This window comes from Olea europaea, chromosome 15 (genome assembly GCF_002742605.1).
Source record: "Olea europaea var. sylvestris chromosome 15, O_europaea_v1, whole genome shotgun sequence".
Taxonomy (NCBI): domain Eukaryota; kingdom Viridiplantae; phylum Streptophyta; class Magnoliopsida; order Lamiales; family Oleaceae; genus Olea; species Olea europaea.
In genome coordinates, this window is record NC_036251.1 from 30,687,417 (window position 1) to 30,706,286 (window position 18,870).

The 18,870-nt window shown below is 35.7% G+C and overlaps 1 protein-coding gene across 2 annotated transcripts; it reads right to left on the reverse strand.

Moving 5' to 3' along the window:
• Window positions 1–4,019: 4,019 nt before the first annotated feature.
• On the reverse strand, window positions 4,020–18,610 carry LOC111410863 (elongation factor G-2, mitochondrial). 2 transcript variants are annotated; one of them, XM_023041445.1, is made up of 21 exons: window positions 18,125–18,250; window positions 17,260–17,336; window positions 16,787–17,008; window positions 15,536–15,657; window positions 15,308–15,458; window positions 13,723–13,794; window positions 13,140–13,235; window positions 10,433–10,521; window positions 10,261–10,327; window positions 9,883–9,921; window positions 9,046–9,106; window positions 8,830–8,939; window positions 8,648–8,722; window positions 8,460–8,528; window positions 8,239–8,360; window positions 7,553–7,678; window positions 6,571–6,691; window positions 6,320–6,420; window positions 6,144–6,204; window positions 4,513–4,566; window positions 4,210–4,364 (listed from the first exon to the last, which is right to left on the reverse strand). In XM_023041445.1, the coding sequence occupies exons 3-21, from the start codon at window positions 16,868–16,870 to the stop codon at window positions 4,260–4,262; spliced, it is 1,725 nt and encodes a 574-aa protein (XP_022897213.1). In that variant the 5' UTR covers window positions 16,871–17,008; window positions 17,260–17,336; window positions 18,125–18,250; the 3' UTR covers window positions 4,210–4,259. The 2 variants fall into 2 exon arrangements, with proteins under 2 accessions (XP_022897212.1, XP_022897213.1); XM_023041444.1 differs by lacking the exon at window positions 17,260–17,336 and having other exon boundaries at window positions 4,020–4,364; window positions 18,125–18,610.
• Between the last annotated feature and the right edge of the window lie 260 nt (window positions 18,611–18,870).

Below are 18,870 nucleotides of genomic sequence, written 5' to 3' on the forward strand. Positions count from 1 at the left end.
AACACTAAGGAGGTTACTAGTCAAATTAGGCACATAAAGAACATCATCAATGAGCTTTTTGTTACCTCATTTAGTTTGAACAGCGATAGTTCCCTTTTCTTCAGTGCAATGTAACTTTCCATCACCAAGCTTCACTTCTGAATTGAAATTCTCATCAAGATCAATGAAATTTTTTTTATTTCCAGTCATGTGACTGCTGCAGCCGCTGTCTAGGTACCACACATTTTTTTATTGTTGTTGAGCCGTCATACAAGAGAAAAGCTGTTCATCTTCATCTTTGGAAAAGTTTGCTTCATCCTTCTCATCTTTGTTCTAGCAATAACAATCTCTTTGAGAGTGGTTAGGATTTCTGCATCTCTTGCATTTGTAGAAGCAATCATTTGTTTCATGATTTGATTTTCTGCAAATTTTGCAAAAAATATTTGCATTTCCAGCTTGACGATTTGGATTTCCGTCATAGTTTTTTGATTGGTTGCCTTGTGCTCTTCCTTTTCCTCTTCCTCAAAATGATCCTCCTCGTCCTCGTGATAATTCTCCTCTTCGTTGGAAAGAACCTCCTCTTCCTTGGGAAGATACTCTTATGTCTTCTTGCCGCTGTTTAGAATTTGAATTATAAAATTTCATTTTGGACTCAAATGCTTGCTGAAGTGGCTGATTTGAGAACCTGCCAATTCTTTCTTCGTGTACTTGCAGGGAACTCATCAAATCGTTAAAAGTATATTTAGACAAATCTTTTGATTCTTCAATAGCGGCGACAATATAATCATATTTCGCGGGAAGGCTTCGAAGGACTTTTTGAACAACTTTTTTTTCTTCAATTGTGTCGCCAAGGCTTCTGATTTGATTTACTATTTCGGAGATTCGAGTTAGATAGAATTGCATAATTTCATTATCTTTTTTTGATAAATTGTCGAACTCCCTCCAAAGAGATTGAAGCTTTAGAGATGTCACCTTGTCATTGCCATGAAATCCCTCATTTAAGATATTCCAAGCTTGCTTGGCTCTCTTGACACCGTGAATTCGAGGATATATGGTCTTACTTAATCCTTGTTGTATAAATCTAAGAGCACTTGGATCTCTCCGTAAATTTTTCTTGTAATCTTTTTGTTGAGCCTCCGTCCATTCTTCTTCTTCTTCTTCATTATCATCAGGTTCCGAAAATCCATCTTCAACAACTTCCCACAAATCTTGCGAAATGAAGTGTGTCTCCATTTGACTACTCCAATAATCAAAATGCTCTCCTTCAAATATGGGAACTTGGTTAGGAGTATAGGAAAACATGGATGTAGAAACATGATTTGCTGCCATGCTTTGGAGAGGGGAAATAAAATTTGAGATACGTATAGAGAACTAAGCTCTGATACCAAAAATTTGTTGGGGATTGATTAAAAACCGAATGAAAAAGAAGGAATATCGAATGCTCGAAATTATACGTAATATAGCACTGCTGCACTTTTTTATGATTGTAGAAGAGAAGATATTATATTGTAAATTTTTGTGACTTCGATACTTTTAATGGCTTGAGTTACATGGGTATTTATAGATAAGATTTAACATGTATCTAGCCTAACTCATGAACCAACATTGAATAGATACATTTCTCCTCCTCTAGTACATTAATGGACAAATGCATGTATAATTATAATTCATGAATCTAGATAATAATTGCAAATTACGTTTCCAACAATATCTACATCCTTTTATCTACTCAATTAATACCATTTGGGTATCTACTCTAATGGAATAGTTTGTTGTTCCCAGCTGATTTCTGTTTCCTCGTATTGTTCGTCCTCCACAGTGCCAAATCTATTGATTCTGGTACAAATTTAAGACTAGTCAATTTTTATTAGTAAAATAGTCATGTTTCTTGAGCCTGAATTTTCATCTTGAAATTTCTTTTACTTGTCAGTGCAATGATCTCCTCATACCGTTCGTCATCTACAATGCCAAATCTATTGATTCTTCTACAAATTTAAGACGAGTGAAGTTTTAGTTGTCAATTGTCATGTTTCTTGCGCCTGAATTTTCATCTTTATATTTCTTTTACTTATCAGTGCAATGATGCAGGTGGATATCTTAAATGGGATTACTATGGGCGGTGGTGCTGGAATTTCAATCCCCTGGGTCATTCCGAGTTGCTACTGATAAAACTGTATTAAACTTCCATGAAATTTAACAATCTCGATTTCTTCTTTAATTTCATCTACTAAGAGATACTTCCTATGCGTTTCGAGTTAATGCAATTATTTTGCAGAACTACTGATAGATGTGAAAGTGCCGTTCTGCTCTTAATTAGTTAAGAAACAATGTGAATATATATCAATTAAACAGTATAAAGAACTACTTATTTATTTCTTCCATTGATTTAAAAGGTTGAAAAGAGAGGAGATTGAATGTGAAGTTTTTAGGAGGACCAGCATATTTAGTACAATTGGTTCAGGACACTGTTTAGATATTTACCTCTGTTTCTCACCCCTGAGTATGCTGCTAAGTGACACCCAATGCTTCTGATTTGAAATTCAAGATCCAAACTCCCTCTGTCTCTTATGTCTACTGCTTATTTTTAATGCCTTGTTACCCAAAAAATTTCTTTGCTACACACAAATTGCCGACGACAGCAATTTCTTTTAATAAAATCCTCAACATTTCTGATCTACCCATTGCGTTTGCCATGGTCAAGAAGTTCAAGCTTCTTGTATGGTTAATGATTAGTTTTGTGCAAATAAATTTGCCTTCTTATAATGGCCGACTGCGTGTGTTTAATCTTGAGAGAATGTTGCCAATAGTATTGGATAACATGTTTTTTTTCTTTGGAAAAATTTAAACGTCAATTGCTATACTTACAATTCGAAGTTAAAATTTTGCTAGAAAAATGAGGTTGCCAAAAAAATGATGCGTGGTGCACGTCAACTTTGATGAAACTTAAAGAGCTGCACCGTTAAGTTTGAGGGTTTCCTTGACATCGGTAAGTTCATAGAACACCACTATGATTTCATTTGAGCTCACCTCATGTTTGGTCCAGATACTATACTAGAAGGGAGATTTCAAACTCTTGACCAGTGCCTTATTCGTGAGTACAGAATGTCCCGACAAGGAATATCCGTGACGTATAAAATGTTTCTCTGTTTCACACTTTCACTTGTTTATTTATTAGCTGCTCCAAATTTGAAATTGTTTATAATCCACTAATGATTTTGGAAAACGAATAGTGGGACCCTCCAACCTTGGAACAAGTATCTCAAGACATGATAGATCAGTACTTTGCTCCGATCACGGCACTTGAGCCTGAACTCGAACTACCCACAAAGCAGCGAGAAGCATTTGCTTAGTTTTGGGTGAAATGTTGGAATGCATTTATTCCCCCCAGATGCAGAACTTGCACTGAGCTTATGGTGGACAGATACACAGGCTGAATAAACAATTTCACCAGCTAACGACAATGAAAGATTTAAGGAGTATATCACACGAAGTTATGACTTCTTTAGGAATAATGAAATCTTGGAAGTATGTTTATGTGCAGTATTTTGCATTTGCTGCATCCCCCTTGTAAACCCAGTTTTTACTGGTTTTTGGGCGTATAATATTTTCTATATTTTTCTCTTCACTGAATAGGTCATAATTGAATCTAGCTATTTTGATCCTGGTCATGATCATCTTGTCTGGCCAATCAGTTCATTCACAGTCGTCAACCGCTTAATACGATGCTAAGGATGCCTACTTTTTACAAGCCTATTCGTTCGGAGAGGACTATACAGATCCACCAAAGGTGCACCACGTATTATGACACGACAGGACCTGGCTTCCTCATCCTATTTAGCTGAATTTTCACAAAAAAATTACATTTGACTTGCTCGCAGCTAAAAGCCCACCAACTGCAAATTACACATCTTCGCTACAAAGATTGTGCGTTCCTCGTGAACCACGAGGGACAAGGCAAACATTCCTAATTCCACTGCGACTATGGTCAGTGAAGATTAATATGATAAATAAAGCATTAGCAGAGCAATTTCGAGAATATATTACTTTAAATCATACAAGTTTTTTGGAGTAATAGTTCAATCAATACAGAGAACTTATTCTTGTGGAAAAATATTAATTTATGGTACCTTATTTCAGGATTTTCAAAATTGGATGACTAAATATGGAATCAATAAATATGTATAACCTATTGCCTTGCCTAAGTGAAAGAAATAATACAAGTGGGTTTCCACATGGAAATAAATAAATAAAAGAAGCCCCGTGTTTCAAAAACATACCAGCTATTCGACACCCTTTGAAGCCTTGTACGTGTTCACCAGTTGCATCTGCACATCTTGAGAAACTTGTGCATGCTGCAAATATTCCATTGTGAATTCACCTTTCCCCTGCAAAATCAAAAGAAGAGTAACTTGTATTGGTGACTTCAATTTCAGAAATGTGGAACTCCATGATTTACACATTCAGATTTCACTTCACATAAACCATATTTTTTTATTATTTATGAAATAAGTATAGAGTAGTCTGTTATCTCACCTGAGTCATTGAACGAAGAGCTGTCGAGTATCCAAACATATTGTTGAGAGGTACCTGAGAAGCCAATACAATGATCAATGAACTTGCACACCAGCGTGGGAGGGGAAGATTGAAAGAAAGTGCACAGATTTCAAAGGACAAATCTCCGTGCCACTAGTGGTATTAGATGCACCAGGCAAGTTATTTGTAGCGGAGACTAACCGGTCATCATTTAACAGAACTTTATACATCTGGTGTAGCTGGGAATGATAAATACAGATGTCCCTCCATTGATACAATATTGTATTTTAAATTTCCATTGAAGGAAACTTAAGAAAATAATATTAAATGGAATGGTGATCATCATAGGACAATAAAGATTGTAGCTTTTTTCCCAACAGAAATCATGCTGTATAAGTAGAGAAAGTCCCTAGAAAGAGTTACGAGAAAGAATAAGGAAAAACAGCACACTAATGTTAAAAGTCCTGTAAAGATGCATTATTCTCAATATACCTTCATATGCATTTGTAAACCATGTATTTTAAAAGGCCTTCTCACAATGGTCACGGTGAAAATAGCTTACTTTGTAATTGTTAGTTTAAGGGACCTCGCACTGTAGAATAAATCTGAAATAATCTTATTGGAAAATGGCTTTTTGGATTGGTCAAAATCAACCCGTCCAAGTAAAGGTCAGGGGTCACAACAAATGCACCTCACTTCGGGTCTACCCCAACTCGAGCACGATTGTCCCCAATTAAAAATGAACAAGTTAATTTACCAAGGCTTACAAGGTTTGGAATAGAATCAGAAAGGCATTTTTGTTCTCACCTTGAACATAACTTCTTAGGGAAATTCCTCCCTGTAAACTAACTTGATTGTCTTCTTCAATTGGGGTTCAATAGGGGTACTTGACCTGCAGTCAGCTTGACCCGGATAGGGTACATATCCCCCTCCATCCTACTTTATTTTTATCATTAATCTACAGGTAGAGGTCCACCAAGCCCCCCACTCAGGCACAAGTGGTGTTAGACGAAAAAGAGAACAATGCAAGGGGAAGACCAAGCGGTTGATAGAAAGAATCTTTATAAAACAGAAACCTGCAATAAATTTTGAAAAACAACCAAGCTACATACGAGACTGAGTAACTAAAACCGACAGGAACAAAACTGAACTTTCAATTTCACTTTACTTCAACCTTCACCAATGTGCACTATTATTAGAGCACTAATCATTTAGTAGACTGCTCATCAGGTATCCTGTAGTGTTCTAAGCTTTTCTTTAAAAATGAAATCCTACTTTAAAATGCTAAGCCCCACATTCATATATAGCCTATTTACTTGCAATAGAGCAGCTGCTTTTGCTAACTGCATATGTTCACCAAAAGTATAGTTCGTACACTGCACACAACCAAAGTTCCCGACAAGATCAGAAAAGAATGATTATATCATATGACCTATAAACACAAGCATACAATGTATAAGATATGAGAAGTGAATGAGGGAAAACCCCAAATTCCGCTGTGAGATGCGAATTGAAACCAAACTCAGCAATTGTCACAATCTGTAACCAATTCAATCAAGATGGCCATCTGATGCTCAAACTCAAGCAAACAAGAAAAAGGGGGGGGAGCTACGAGTAGAAGTGATACTTACGTGAGCAGTAATAACACAATCATCTCCCTCCTGGTCATTCCCAACAATCATTCCTTTCCTCCTATAACATGTTAAATATAAGAATTAAACCCATATTGCTCTTTAGAACCAGGTCTCAATTTCCAAAGAATAATGACAGAAAAATAATAATAACCATAACCAAATGAAGTACTGACTTGTTGATATCACCAGTGACAGTGCCCTGAAATTCTGTGGGGGCCTTTAATTCCACCATCATCACAGGCTCCAATATAACAGGCTTGGCAGGTGCATAACACTGTTTAACATAATGAAGACTATGAAAATCTGATAAAGATGAAATATATTAAGAGTAAAAAAGAAAAAAAAAAAACCTTTCAGTCCCATTAGTAAAGAACGGTAAAAATTGGAAGAAAGCTTTTCAGCCTGTACAGTATGCAAGACGCACCTGTCTGAAAGCATATATTGCAGCTAACTTAAAAGCAAGTTCACTGGAATCCACAGTATGGGCTGCACCATCATTGAGAACAATACGGATATTTTCAACAGGGTGGCCAATAAGAGAGCCCCTACACAAACACATCCGCATTTTGGTTATATATCTCATGCGCACACACTAACAAAGAGCAAGAAAGAAGAAATTAATGAGTGTCACAAAACTCATCTGTGCAAAGACTTCGACTATCAAGTGTTGATAGTAGAACTCATGCAGTGTTAAAAGTTTTTACGTAACAGAAAAGAAATTAGGGTTTCTTTGCTTCCTATATTGTAGTTTTCAGTTTAATTAATTGAAAAGGTTGTTCCTGCAAAGCTTTACATGTTGGATACTTAATTTATGTGACAACAGAAACACAAGAAATGATCAAAGAATCAGTGGGAAGGGGGGAAGAGGAGGGAGGGGGGGAGCTCTTGCAAATTTATTCATTAATAATGTGTTGATGAATATAAAGCATATAGGCTTAACACGTTAGTTAAGCTGGGAAATATGGGGTCACTTTCCTGAGGTGTGAATTAGTCAAAAATAAAACATTTCTCCCCATTCCCCAGTGAATTAAGAACACTGGGCTGTCCATTTCTCTGCTATTCGAATTTCTGAGCCATATCTAAATACATTGTAAGTCCAGTAATTTTTATCTTTTTATTGTGAGAGAACAATTTGTTACAGGAAACTCTTCAAGTGAAATAACTAAGGAATTTTCTTAGATGGTTCTTCCTTTAGAAAATTTTCTCTTTATCATTGAACTGGAACAAGGTCAACAGTCTCGCAGCACATGCAATCTCATAGAAATTCATTTATAAGCATAACTGAATTCTATTTAAATGAAAACATACATACATACATATATATACACACACACATACAGAGAGAGAGAGAGAGAGAGAACAATCTGGATAACTCTCAACTGAGATGATATAAAAGCTCCACTTACGAGTTTGCAGCTTCTTTAAATCCCTTCTCAATAGCTGGTACGAAATTTGAAGGTATAGCTTGTCCTACAAGCATGTTTTGGAATTCAAACTTAGTTGGTGAGCCTGGAGGAAGTGGTTCCACATACCTGTCAACAGATGAGATTAGGATGGTGTAAAACCATGGAGGATGCTAGTGCAGAAAATTCCAAATATTTTGAACGTCAAAACTCTTCCCCATTTTATGTCTTGTTCTTTTCTATGTATATGGTGCAATTGTTCGTTGCAACTTCTTGCAACAGAAATAAAAAAATTTAATTTCTCTTTTTGGCCCAAAGGAAAAAAATAAAAATCTTTCATTTTCCTCTTATCATTAACCACTAAGGTAAAACTTCAGTACACCAACTCTTTGCAACTAAAAAATAAATGTAAAACAATATGAATGAGGTAATAAGCCTAGCACCAGATTTGAGAACTTCAGTAAGGATTATTGTCATGACATAAGAAAAAAATGTTATGGAAACCATTAAAACATTTACCATGGCAGTTGCTTCTAAGCTAAAAAAGCTGACTAAGATCCATCAAACACCAATCAAAACAATGTCCTAACTGGAAAAAAGGGTGGGTAAGACAGTACTGCATTTTGGCCTGCTAGTGGCAAAGCGGAAACAAGTAAAATTTGCCAACTAAAAGCCAAAAGTACACTTACCCAATAACCCTTCCATATTGACCTTGTCCTCCACTCTGCTTCTTATGTAAATAATCAAATTCAGCACGCTGAGTGATCGTTTCTCTGAAGTTGACACGAGGTTTCCCAACTGTCGCATCAACCTTTACAATGGCAAATAAGGTTAGAATGGTCATTGAAAAGATTGCATATTTCATAGCTGAAGGTTCAAACTCTGTACTACAATTAAAAGGAGGAAATACCTTGTATTCCCTTCGCATGCGCTCAACATATATATCCAAATGGAGCTCTCCCATCCCAGAGATTATTGTCTGCACAAGATATCATTCGATGACTGGACAAAGATTCTTTGAAATGAAATCCAACATCAAGGTGCAGTGAGGAATGCAAGAACTACCAAAAGTGAGGGACAAGTATAAGAAAGTCAAACCTGGCCACTCTCGGGGTCTAATCCCACACGGAAAGTTGGATCCTCCCTCTGAAAGCGATTCAAGGCTTTTGAAAACTGTCAATCAACGAAACCAAATATCACTATGTAAGAATCCAAACACCACTGCTTACAACCATCTAGCTGAAGCAGACCAAAGAGAAGATTTTTCATTGATCACTCACACTGCCTCCAGAATCCTTTGAAACAGCTGAAACAGCTAATGACATCACTGGCTCAGGTACACTCATAGATGTCATGGTATATCTAACTGACCCATCAGTAAATGTATCCCCTAGAAAATAGAAGTCGTCAAAATTTGCAAGAAAGAATGTACACTTCATGTGTTCATACAGTTGAAGCAAAGATCGCAAAATTTCATGTCCATTTGCATGTGATACCTGAAGCACAATCAACACCAAATACAGCCACTATCTGTCCAGCATGTGCCTGTTGAATGTCCTGTAATATAAAATAAGGAGAAAAGGGATTAATTACCAAAATATTCTAAGCTGTCAGAACAAAATTGAAAAGTACATAAGAACTGAAAAAGACAGAGTATGCCCCTCTTTGGGCTCCATTAAAATGTGTTTTGAGGGAAAATGTATTTTGAAATAGTTATTTTAGGAAGAATGTGTAGTTAAAAAAGAAAGAAAACTTTTGAGTTTATGTGTAATATTATTTTATCGAATAATGTGTGGTAAAAGAGAGGAAAGAGAAAATTGCATTTTGGATAAAATGGAATCCAAACAGGGGCTATGTTTGGCAACACTTGATAAAAGTCAAACTACTTTTATCTACATATTTCGTGGGATCCACGATACTATCCATTTATTCATCACTCCTTTCTACCAGTGTATAAACAGTTGCCAAACATTTGCTAAAGTATAAACAAGGATAGAGGCGGTCCAGTTAGGGATGCTTCTTTCATGGAGGAGAGAGAAAGTTGAAACTGGCCGAACCTGTCTATTCAGGAGTTAAGCATTTAGAAATTTTAATCAAATTTAGAAAATCAAGACTGCTTGCTCTATAATTAAATTACCTAACACTAGATATCCTATATTTATTCAAAAAGAACAAAAAACTGATCAGGTTTTCAGTTTTTCCTACTAAACCTGAGAAGCGAATAGTCCTGTTTTAGTGAATTTTGCTAACCCTAGGTTATGCAGAAACAAAAAGTCATCAGAATAAAAATAAAAAGCATGCTAACAGAAGGGAAAGGGGGGCACTTGACTAACCTCCATTTCATTTGAATGCATCCTAACTAGGCGAGGAACCTGTAATACAAATAATATGGAATCATATCTGAATAACCCAAGAGAACAAAAGCTACCTAATGGTTTTTTTCAAGTTCCCCACAAGCATCCTAATATAGACTACATTTATACCAGATCGAAACAGTCTGAAAATAATTTTGGTAAGCAGCATAGACAACACAAGGATGTCCAGATCAGGTCACTGGAATTCTATATGCATATCCATGAATTGTTTAACAGCTATTATTAAGATATTTAAGCGAAATTAAGAACAATGTCCATATTTTATTTTCATCTTCTTCGACAAAAAGGGAGGAGTAATAATAATGATGGTCAAACTATTTTAGCATCATAACTCACCTTAACCTTCTTGCCTGTGTTCACATTGATAATAAAATCACCCTTCTTGACGATGCCTTCATAGATTCTTCAGCAAACACGGAAGTTAGTACAACAATTCGATCAAATGTGATTATTGATACATAAATTATGGCAAATGAACTAAAAATATTATTCAGAACTTTTAAAATACCTTAGAAATGTTAACTGACCAAAACGCCCTTCTTCCAATTTGAAAGCAAGGGCAACCAGAGGACCAGCAGGACTTCCAGATAACATAACCTGGTAAAAGTTTCAAGCCATTGAAAAATAGTTCCTTGATTGGTTACAATATAAGAAGTACTAACACGCTGATGTAGAAGAAAGCGATAGAAAAGAGACGAACACAAGAACAATCCTGAAAACGCATTGCTTCACAAAGAATTCCGCTAGTTTTGGAATCAATTATTTATTGAGTGGTGCACAAATACTAAATAATTGATGTTGAACAACAAAATTGTCAATTCCATAGAATGCTGATATTGGACCGAAATTGGATTTAGAAAAACCAAGTTCTACAATTTTTATTTCAATAACAACCAAAAGACAACTAAGTTCTTATGAGATTAATTGGTAAAAAAGGCCAAAAAAACCCTACAAATCAATATTCACTAAGATACTCCCAACAATAATTACCAAATGACGACGATACCCCTTTTTGGCCCTCGTTTTCTAAAAATTATTTTTCGTCACACTTCTATTTTTATTTTTTATTTTTTTGGGTTAAGGTGGTCAAATATTTTATCAATCAATAGAAAATACACATGAAGTGGATTATCAATTTAAACCAGAAAGCAACAACATGAACTTGGACAACCCGTCTATATGCCTAGTTGTCGGAGTATTAAACCAAATATACATTGTCAAATAAAACAATTCTCTAATCTGCTATATTGTTCGTGTTTGATTATTAAAACAGTGGTTGTTACTTTCTCTCCACATACCATACGATGTAACTCAAAATAAGGTCCAATACAAGTTTGCCATCTTTATCGCGAAACTTTCCCCTCCATGCCTTTAACACGTCCTCCATACGCCTCAGCAACACCCAATCCAAGTGTTGAGACACCAAATTATTGTTCTACGTCAAACGAGCAGCATTACAATGAAGGAAAAAGAAGTAAATCAACTCCTCATCCTTCCTACACATATAGCACCACTCTTGAATATCTGCCACTAACACCTATCCCCTGACAACCGTCCATAATAAGTGTCAACTTTGGAGGCAATTTACATTTCCATACTATCTTCCAATTGAATGAACTCTCCACAGGTCGCAATAAGGATCTCAAATAAGTGCGGACTGAGAAGATACCATCTCGTGTCAACCTATACCTGTTACAATCACCATCTCCTACCCTAATGTGCACCTCATACAAAAATGTCAGAAGCAGCGCATAATCATCCACTGCCCAGTTTGCAACCAAAAACATTGTTCCAACTGAAACTTCCATTATGTATATCTAAGCCCTCATTCACAGCATTAAACAACGTCAAAGCAATATGATACAAAGAAGGAATCTCCACCCTGATTAGTTGCTCTCTGCACCAACAATTATCCCAAAAACTAATAGTATTACTATTCCCACCACAAAAATCAATCTACCCCGAAAATCATTCCACCCTCATCGAATATACCGCCACAAACTCACCCCATAAGAACCACGACCCTCGACTGAGCAACCCTGTAACCCAATATAGCAACGACCTCCTCCCCGTTCTCGACCTCTCCTATTCTAGTATCCTCATATTTCCTCAAATTTATCTTCAATTCATATACAGCCTCAAAGCACAGAAGTAAACGATGTAGTTCCTGAATTGCTCATCATCAGCATCACAGAAGATCAACGTATCATCCACAAACAACAAATGAGATACCTGCAACTGATGAATCATAAAGCTCCTAAACAAACTCTCCGCCATAGCCTTCTCAAGTATCTTGCTGAAAGCCTCCATGGCTCCATCACAATAATAAACAGCAATGGAGACAAAGGATGCCCTTACCTTAATCCTCTGCTATTCTGAAAATGAAAATAACCCTCAGGAGTACCATTCACTATAACTGATAAGGAAACTGTAGAGACAAAATTGAATCAACTAGTACCATCTATCCATGAAGCCATATTGCCTGAGCATGTACAAAAGAAATCCCCAATTTACATGATCATAAACCTTTTGAATGTCAAGCTAACATAACATCCCTGGAACCCCTAGACGCATTATTAAGTCGATGCATTCATTTGCTATAAGTACGGAATCCAAAAATTGATGCCCTTCGACAAAAGTATTCTGAAATTTAGATACCACTTTTCTCAGCACCTCCTTTAATTTGTTTTAGCTTTGTAATGATCTTGTACACCCCACTAACTAAACTAATGGGACAAAAATCCTTAATATCTGTCACTCCCGATTTCATAGGAATCAGCACACTCATTTACAACTATTCATTTCATAGAATCCACAACTTTTATCAATTTTTCAACCATATATTTCACGAACTTTTATCAAAATCTACTAAATTTCTGGCTAAACCAAACAGGTGTTTAAAATAAAATTAAAAGCAATCAATCACTTTTATCAATCTTCATCACAAGCCGACAAGTTATTTTAAAAAGTAGTACAAAGACACGTCGAGTAATCAGAATTAAATTCTTTAAAATTTTATATTTATTTATTATATCTTTATTTATATAGTTTATACTTTTTAATATAGGAAACAGATGTAGGAATTCCAGAGGACTGCCCCTAAAGCATCCCTCGAGCGTCAAAAATTTAGAAAATATATAAAGGATTGGACACAACACGTGACATGTCGAACACGTCCTAGAGTGTCTGAAGAGTGCCAGTGTTCGGCTAAGTACCTTCTCTTCATTCTTGGTTTGGTCAAGAGCATAGTTGCTAACTTCAGTGGGACTAGGCAAATAGCTCAGAACACCATCAAGAAGTGGTTGAACACCCTGTTATCATTTAGTGAAGAAGTCATTGATTGCAAATCAAAGTAAAGAACAGAGCAACAAGAATAATTTTGAAAATCATCCCAACTGACAAAAGAAGAAAAAACAGATCGGAGATAAGAGTGTAAGATCATTCAGAAAGTTGCCCACTAAAGGCATACTTAGGAAACAAATGGAATAATTAGAAGAAACAAAGGTCAACAAACTAACTCCTGTTCACTCAAGCATATAAAAAAGTTACACAATAGATTATTAGTAACTTTTTGGGAGGAATACTAGTTGCAACAATGAATTGTGTTGTTAATTAGTAGTAATTTTAATTGTGTAGTTGAAAATAACTAATACAATCATATCTGGCACAGAGGTGAATATATAGTTAACAAATGAGGCCATTAGTCAATCATCAAAATGTAGAGTAAACCAAAGTAGGAATGCAGGCGAACTAAAAGCAACAATATCGTAAACGTATACTCAATACAAGAGACCCCACCTTGTTCTTGAAGGCGCTACCCATGAACACAGGCACAAATTTCTGTGCTATAGTGGCCCTTCGGATAGCCTCCTGTACATGGACCAAAAATAGTGCAGAAAATTGATAAACTGGGCATAAAGTGGCAGTCACAAGGTTGTGCAATAATTAAAAAATGCAACCAAAATCTCGCAAAGTCAAAACCAAGATGGAAGATGGAAAACATTGGTTAAGTGCTAAATACTTATAAAGAATCAGGCCATGTTTGATCCACATTATTCGGAAAAAAGATACATTCTTAAACAGTAATTTAACATCATTTCAACCACACATTCTTTAATAAAATAATATTACATACAAATCCAAAACTTTTTCTAATTTTTTAACCACACATTTCCCATCCATAAACTGTTCAAAAATGCATTTTTATGAAAATAATGTGGCTCAAACAAGGGCTAAATTAGATCCTATAAACCTAACAATTCACGGATAGCCAATAGTAGATTGAAATTGTTAAAAAAATGGCACAAGTCATGAAAAATTAATACTAATATATAGAGATTGCAATGAAGGGAATTGTTATTGTCTCTTTATTCTCACGCTTTGTTCTCTGTGTTCTCTAATATTTTGTGCATTGACGCATTTCTTCATTTGTCGACAAATGGTACGCGGTTGTTTGTTCTCTTTCATTCTTATTTACAAAGAAACAGGGGCTGGTTCTATTTCTCGTAAGAATTCGTACTCATTTGCCCATTACAGTAGCAAATATCTTACCTTGTGATTCATGATACCCAAAATCCTACTAAAGGAATTGAGATAATGAAAATACATTCTAGCCCCACAACACCTTTACAGCTTAATAATATAAATGCATAACGTGTGTGAGAATCCGCATATACAGAGTCATGCCTTCCCTCACATACTAAATCAGCAATTTAAACAGCTGCTCTTATCTTGAAAAAAAATAAATACAAAAAAGCAATTCAACTTAACAGGTAGTAGAAATGGGCCTGAAGTTAGATTTTTTTCTGTTGCAAACAAAATTTAAATAAATGAATTTGTTGCCACTCTGAGAACTTAAGTTTTACATGTGGTAGCTATGGTTCAAAGTGATATCAAAGTTGATAAAAGTTTTAGGTTCAAGTCCTGCCGCCACCAGTTTTGAAAAAATTGTGCACATATTCGACCTTTGAAGATAAAATGAATTTACCCTGTATGTGTGTGGGTGTTGAAGATAAAATTTAAATAAATAAATTTGTTCTCTTCTAACAACTCAAGCAATTCGATGAGAAGATTCAATAATTTTCATCAATCTTCGTGCAAGTTGGAAGATAAAATACATTGTTACATAAAAAAGAAAAAAGCAATTTGACTTGATAAGGAATTCAAAAAAGACCTAAAGTTAAATGATACCCTTCAATCTTCATGGAAGTTGGAATATAAAAAATTCAAATTGTTTATAATCAAGGTGCTAACAAAGGGAAATGTTGTAACTGAAAAAACCAAAGAGACTCCATGGCCAATTTCAAGGAGATAGTGAAATATCACTAAAAAAAATCTGCCATCATTATTTTGTATAGCTAGATGGATTATGATTTATGCGAACCTCAAGATCGATAGGTGAAATAGGTTCATCACTAAGAAATGCTTCCGCCAGTTTATCGTCAACCTCTGAGACTGCTTCAATAAGTTCACGACGTTTTTCAAGAGCCAACGCTTCAATATTAGCAGGAATATCTTCAATTACAATTTTCTCTCTACAAAGGTAAACAATCAAAATAAGCTGCATTGTATAAGTGTAGAATATTCATTAGCCATCAGCGGTTACACACACCCATTGGAACCATGAAAGTAGTGAGCTTTCATATTGACAAGGTCAATAAGGCCCTTGAAGTCATCCTCTAAACCAATCGGAACTTGCACGGCAGCACTGTGGTGTCGAAGCTTGGATCTTGCCTATATAGAAATAACAAAAAAGAGGAGGCTTCAGCTCATTGGTGTCATATTTCAAACTGCAATGATTGATATTTTTACTCTGTGACCATTCAAAGGAAGATGATAAGGCAATTCAGAAGCATGATGCAAAATACTACGTGAACTGGTTAATGATGAAGACTCCACGACATATTGAATGTCAGCGGCAAGTACAAAGAGAAAACTAATAAAGACCATCTTATCTGAATGCATACCATGACAATGAACTGAAGTGTGGGAAATACTGAGATTAAAGAATTCCAGGGAGGAATCCAGTCCTCTACGAAGAATCTTATTTTCGTGTAAGTTGGAAACTTAAATGCTCAGACGCTCTGAGAAACAACAGATGCATAACAAAACAAAAATTTCTGCTACAGTTAGTATTATTATCTAATTTGGGGGTAATATAATCACCCCACAACTCCATTTTCTCCAGAAGCCTAGCACCCTTGGTTTTCCAGAAGTTAAGGCCCTGTTCTCTTTACCATTTTCGAGCCGTTTTCTGTTTTCGATTTTTCAAAACGGTGAAAACGTGTTCTTTTTCCCATTTTCGAAAACGAATTTTCGAAAACGAAAAAAAAAATTGTGAAGAAAGCACAAAACGACTTTTTTTGTCGTTTTGGGCATTTTCAGTGTAAAACTTGAAAAAATTGAAAACGCGGGAAACACCTTTTTTTATTTATTTATTATATATATATATTTTTTTTTTTTGGTGTTTTGAGGTGGTGTTGTGGCGATTCTCAAAATTTAAAAAAAAAAAAATTTATTTTTTTTGAGAAACTAACAAAAAAAACGCATTTTCAACAATTTCAAAACAAACACTCAAAACACAAAACTCAAAATGAATTCAAAACTCAAAACACAAAACTGAAACACAAAGAGAACACCCCCTAATTGTCATACTATTTACACTTTCTGCAAAACTCAAGTCTTTATTTTGTTTCAGATTTTGAAAAGGGAGGCTAAATTTTTAAGTAGTTTCGATTTCCTGTCTTAACATGGTAACATTTGTTTCGGGATATATTTTATACCAAAATTAATTCTATAGATTATAAAACATGATAGACATGAAAAGGAGAAAATGGTAATCTGGGAGACAAAACAAATTAACCTGGTTAAGTACTTTCCATGGATCGGCCCCCATGCGGTCTAGTTTGTTTATAAAAGCAAGTCTTGGAACCTCGTATCTTCGCATTTGTCTGTCAACAGTGATTGATTGACTCTGTACACCGCCAACACTACAGAGAACAAGAACGGCACCATCAAGTACACGCAAAGCTCTCTCAACTTCAATGGTGAAATCTACGTGACCTGGAGTGTCGATAATGTTAACCTGCAGCAGCATGCACAACAAATAAATGAATACTGAAACTGCTACCGTTTCATACCACATTCACGAAGAAGTATAATTGTAGTTGATATTGATTTCATTACAATTTTTTAATAAAAAATTTGGGGATTTAAATTCTTAATTTTTTGTGATCAACATTTTATTAAAGCCAGAAAAAGTAAATACATTTGGTCTAATTACCATTTGTCCAGCTCCAATTTTTCTTCAGCTTATAAAAACAGGAAAGAAGGTACCTTTTTTCAATTAATCTTAAAGGCAATGTTGTATGAAAAGAAAAGAACTACCAGCCTCTGCATCATGTAATCAATGCCTACAAGTAAGACAAATACAAAATTTTTATTATTTAGCCATTTTTACTTTCCTCATAAATACTAATTCCAATAACACCATAACTTCCTCAACAACTAAAGACTTTATCATATAGAGTTTGCTATTCCTTTTCACACCTTGTCACAACTTTCTCGCTAAATAAACAAACCTCGAATAACATGCTCAATAACTAACCAATAGAACGTAAATAAGCAAGAAAATTGTTCACACTGAAACCACACCTGAACCTGAAATATTACCCAAACCAGAACCAAATATACTTTGGTTTGAATTCTGTGGTCAAAGAGTTATTCCTCAAAGAATGATAGCTCCATAATCTCTTTCATTTTTTATGATAGAAATGGCTTGGAGGGAAAATTCTCAAATCAGATTTTATTAATTTGTAACTGTTCCTTAACTAAAAAAGCAAAACACAAATGATTATTATAGCACTTGGCTTGAAAAGACAGTCCATTTAATAGCTCAAGCCAAGCCGGGGAGGCAAGTTATTTAACCCTCGTTTGGCCCCCATTAATTTTCATTCCATTACATTCCATTTTTCACACGCCTATTTTCAACCACGCAATCTTCCATAAAATAATATTACACTTAAAACTTTTCATTATTTTCACCCACTCATTTTTTAAAAAAAAAAATACTATTCCACCCATTTTCATTACTACAAAATGGGGGCATTTGGCTTAATCCAATGATGGGTATGAGTAATGAATTGACAACTAAGCACAACAACGAAACTTGTCCAATTGAATTGAAATATTTAAAAAGAACCTGATAATCTTTCCAGCTACAGTAAGTGGCAGCAGACTGTATAGTAATTCCTTTTTCTCTTTCTAAATCCATGGAATCCATTTTCGCACCTACTCCATCTTTTCCCCGAACCTCGTGGATCTCGTGGATCCTACCCGTGTAGTAAAGTACCCGCTCCGTTAGTGTCGTCTTGCCCGAATCGATGTGAGCCGAAATCCCGATGTTTCGGAGCTTCTGCAACGACTCCTTCCACCATGCCTCTTTCTCCTCCTTCTGCCGAAGGGCAGCGGCGCTGCCTGCTGAGTACTGGCGGAGCTGGAAACTCCCAGCAAGCAGAGCAGCGGTTGAGATTTGGGTTGGGGGTTTGAGTGAGGATGAACAGAGGGTGTAGAGTAAGCGCATCGTAGAGGATCGGGCACAGCGTGCCATTTTTGTGAGGGTTTTGGGATAAACCCTTGGCTAGAGCAGGCGGGTTGAGAAAGAGATGGACTCCCCGAGCCACGCAACCCTCTTTTTCCACTACCATTTTCGCTAGGGGTCCCCACCATTTTGCAACGATGGCACCCATGTCCTAATCTATCATTTATTGTATCCATGTCCCAGATCTTTTAAAACAGTGACATCCTTGTCCCTAACTAACAGAAAAGCATTTATCCAAATAAAATGGCCACGTGACACCCATTTAATATGAGGAATGGATTGAAACAAGAGGATAATATTTCACCAACGCAGAATACTTTTACCATATTTGATTTTTTTAATTGATG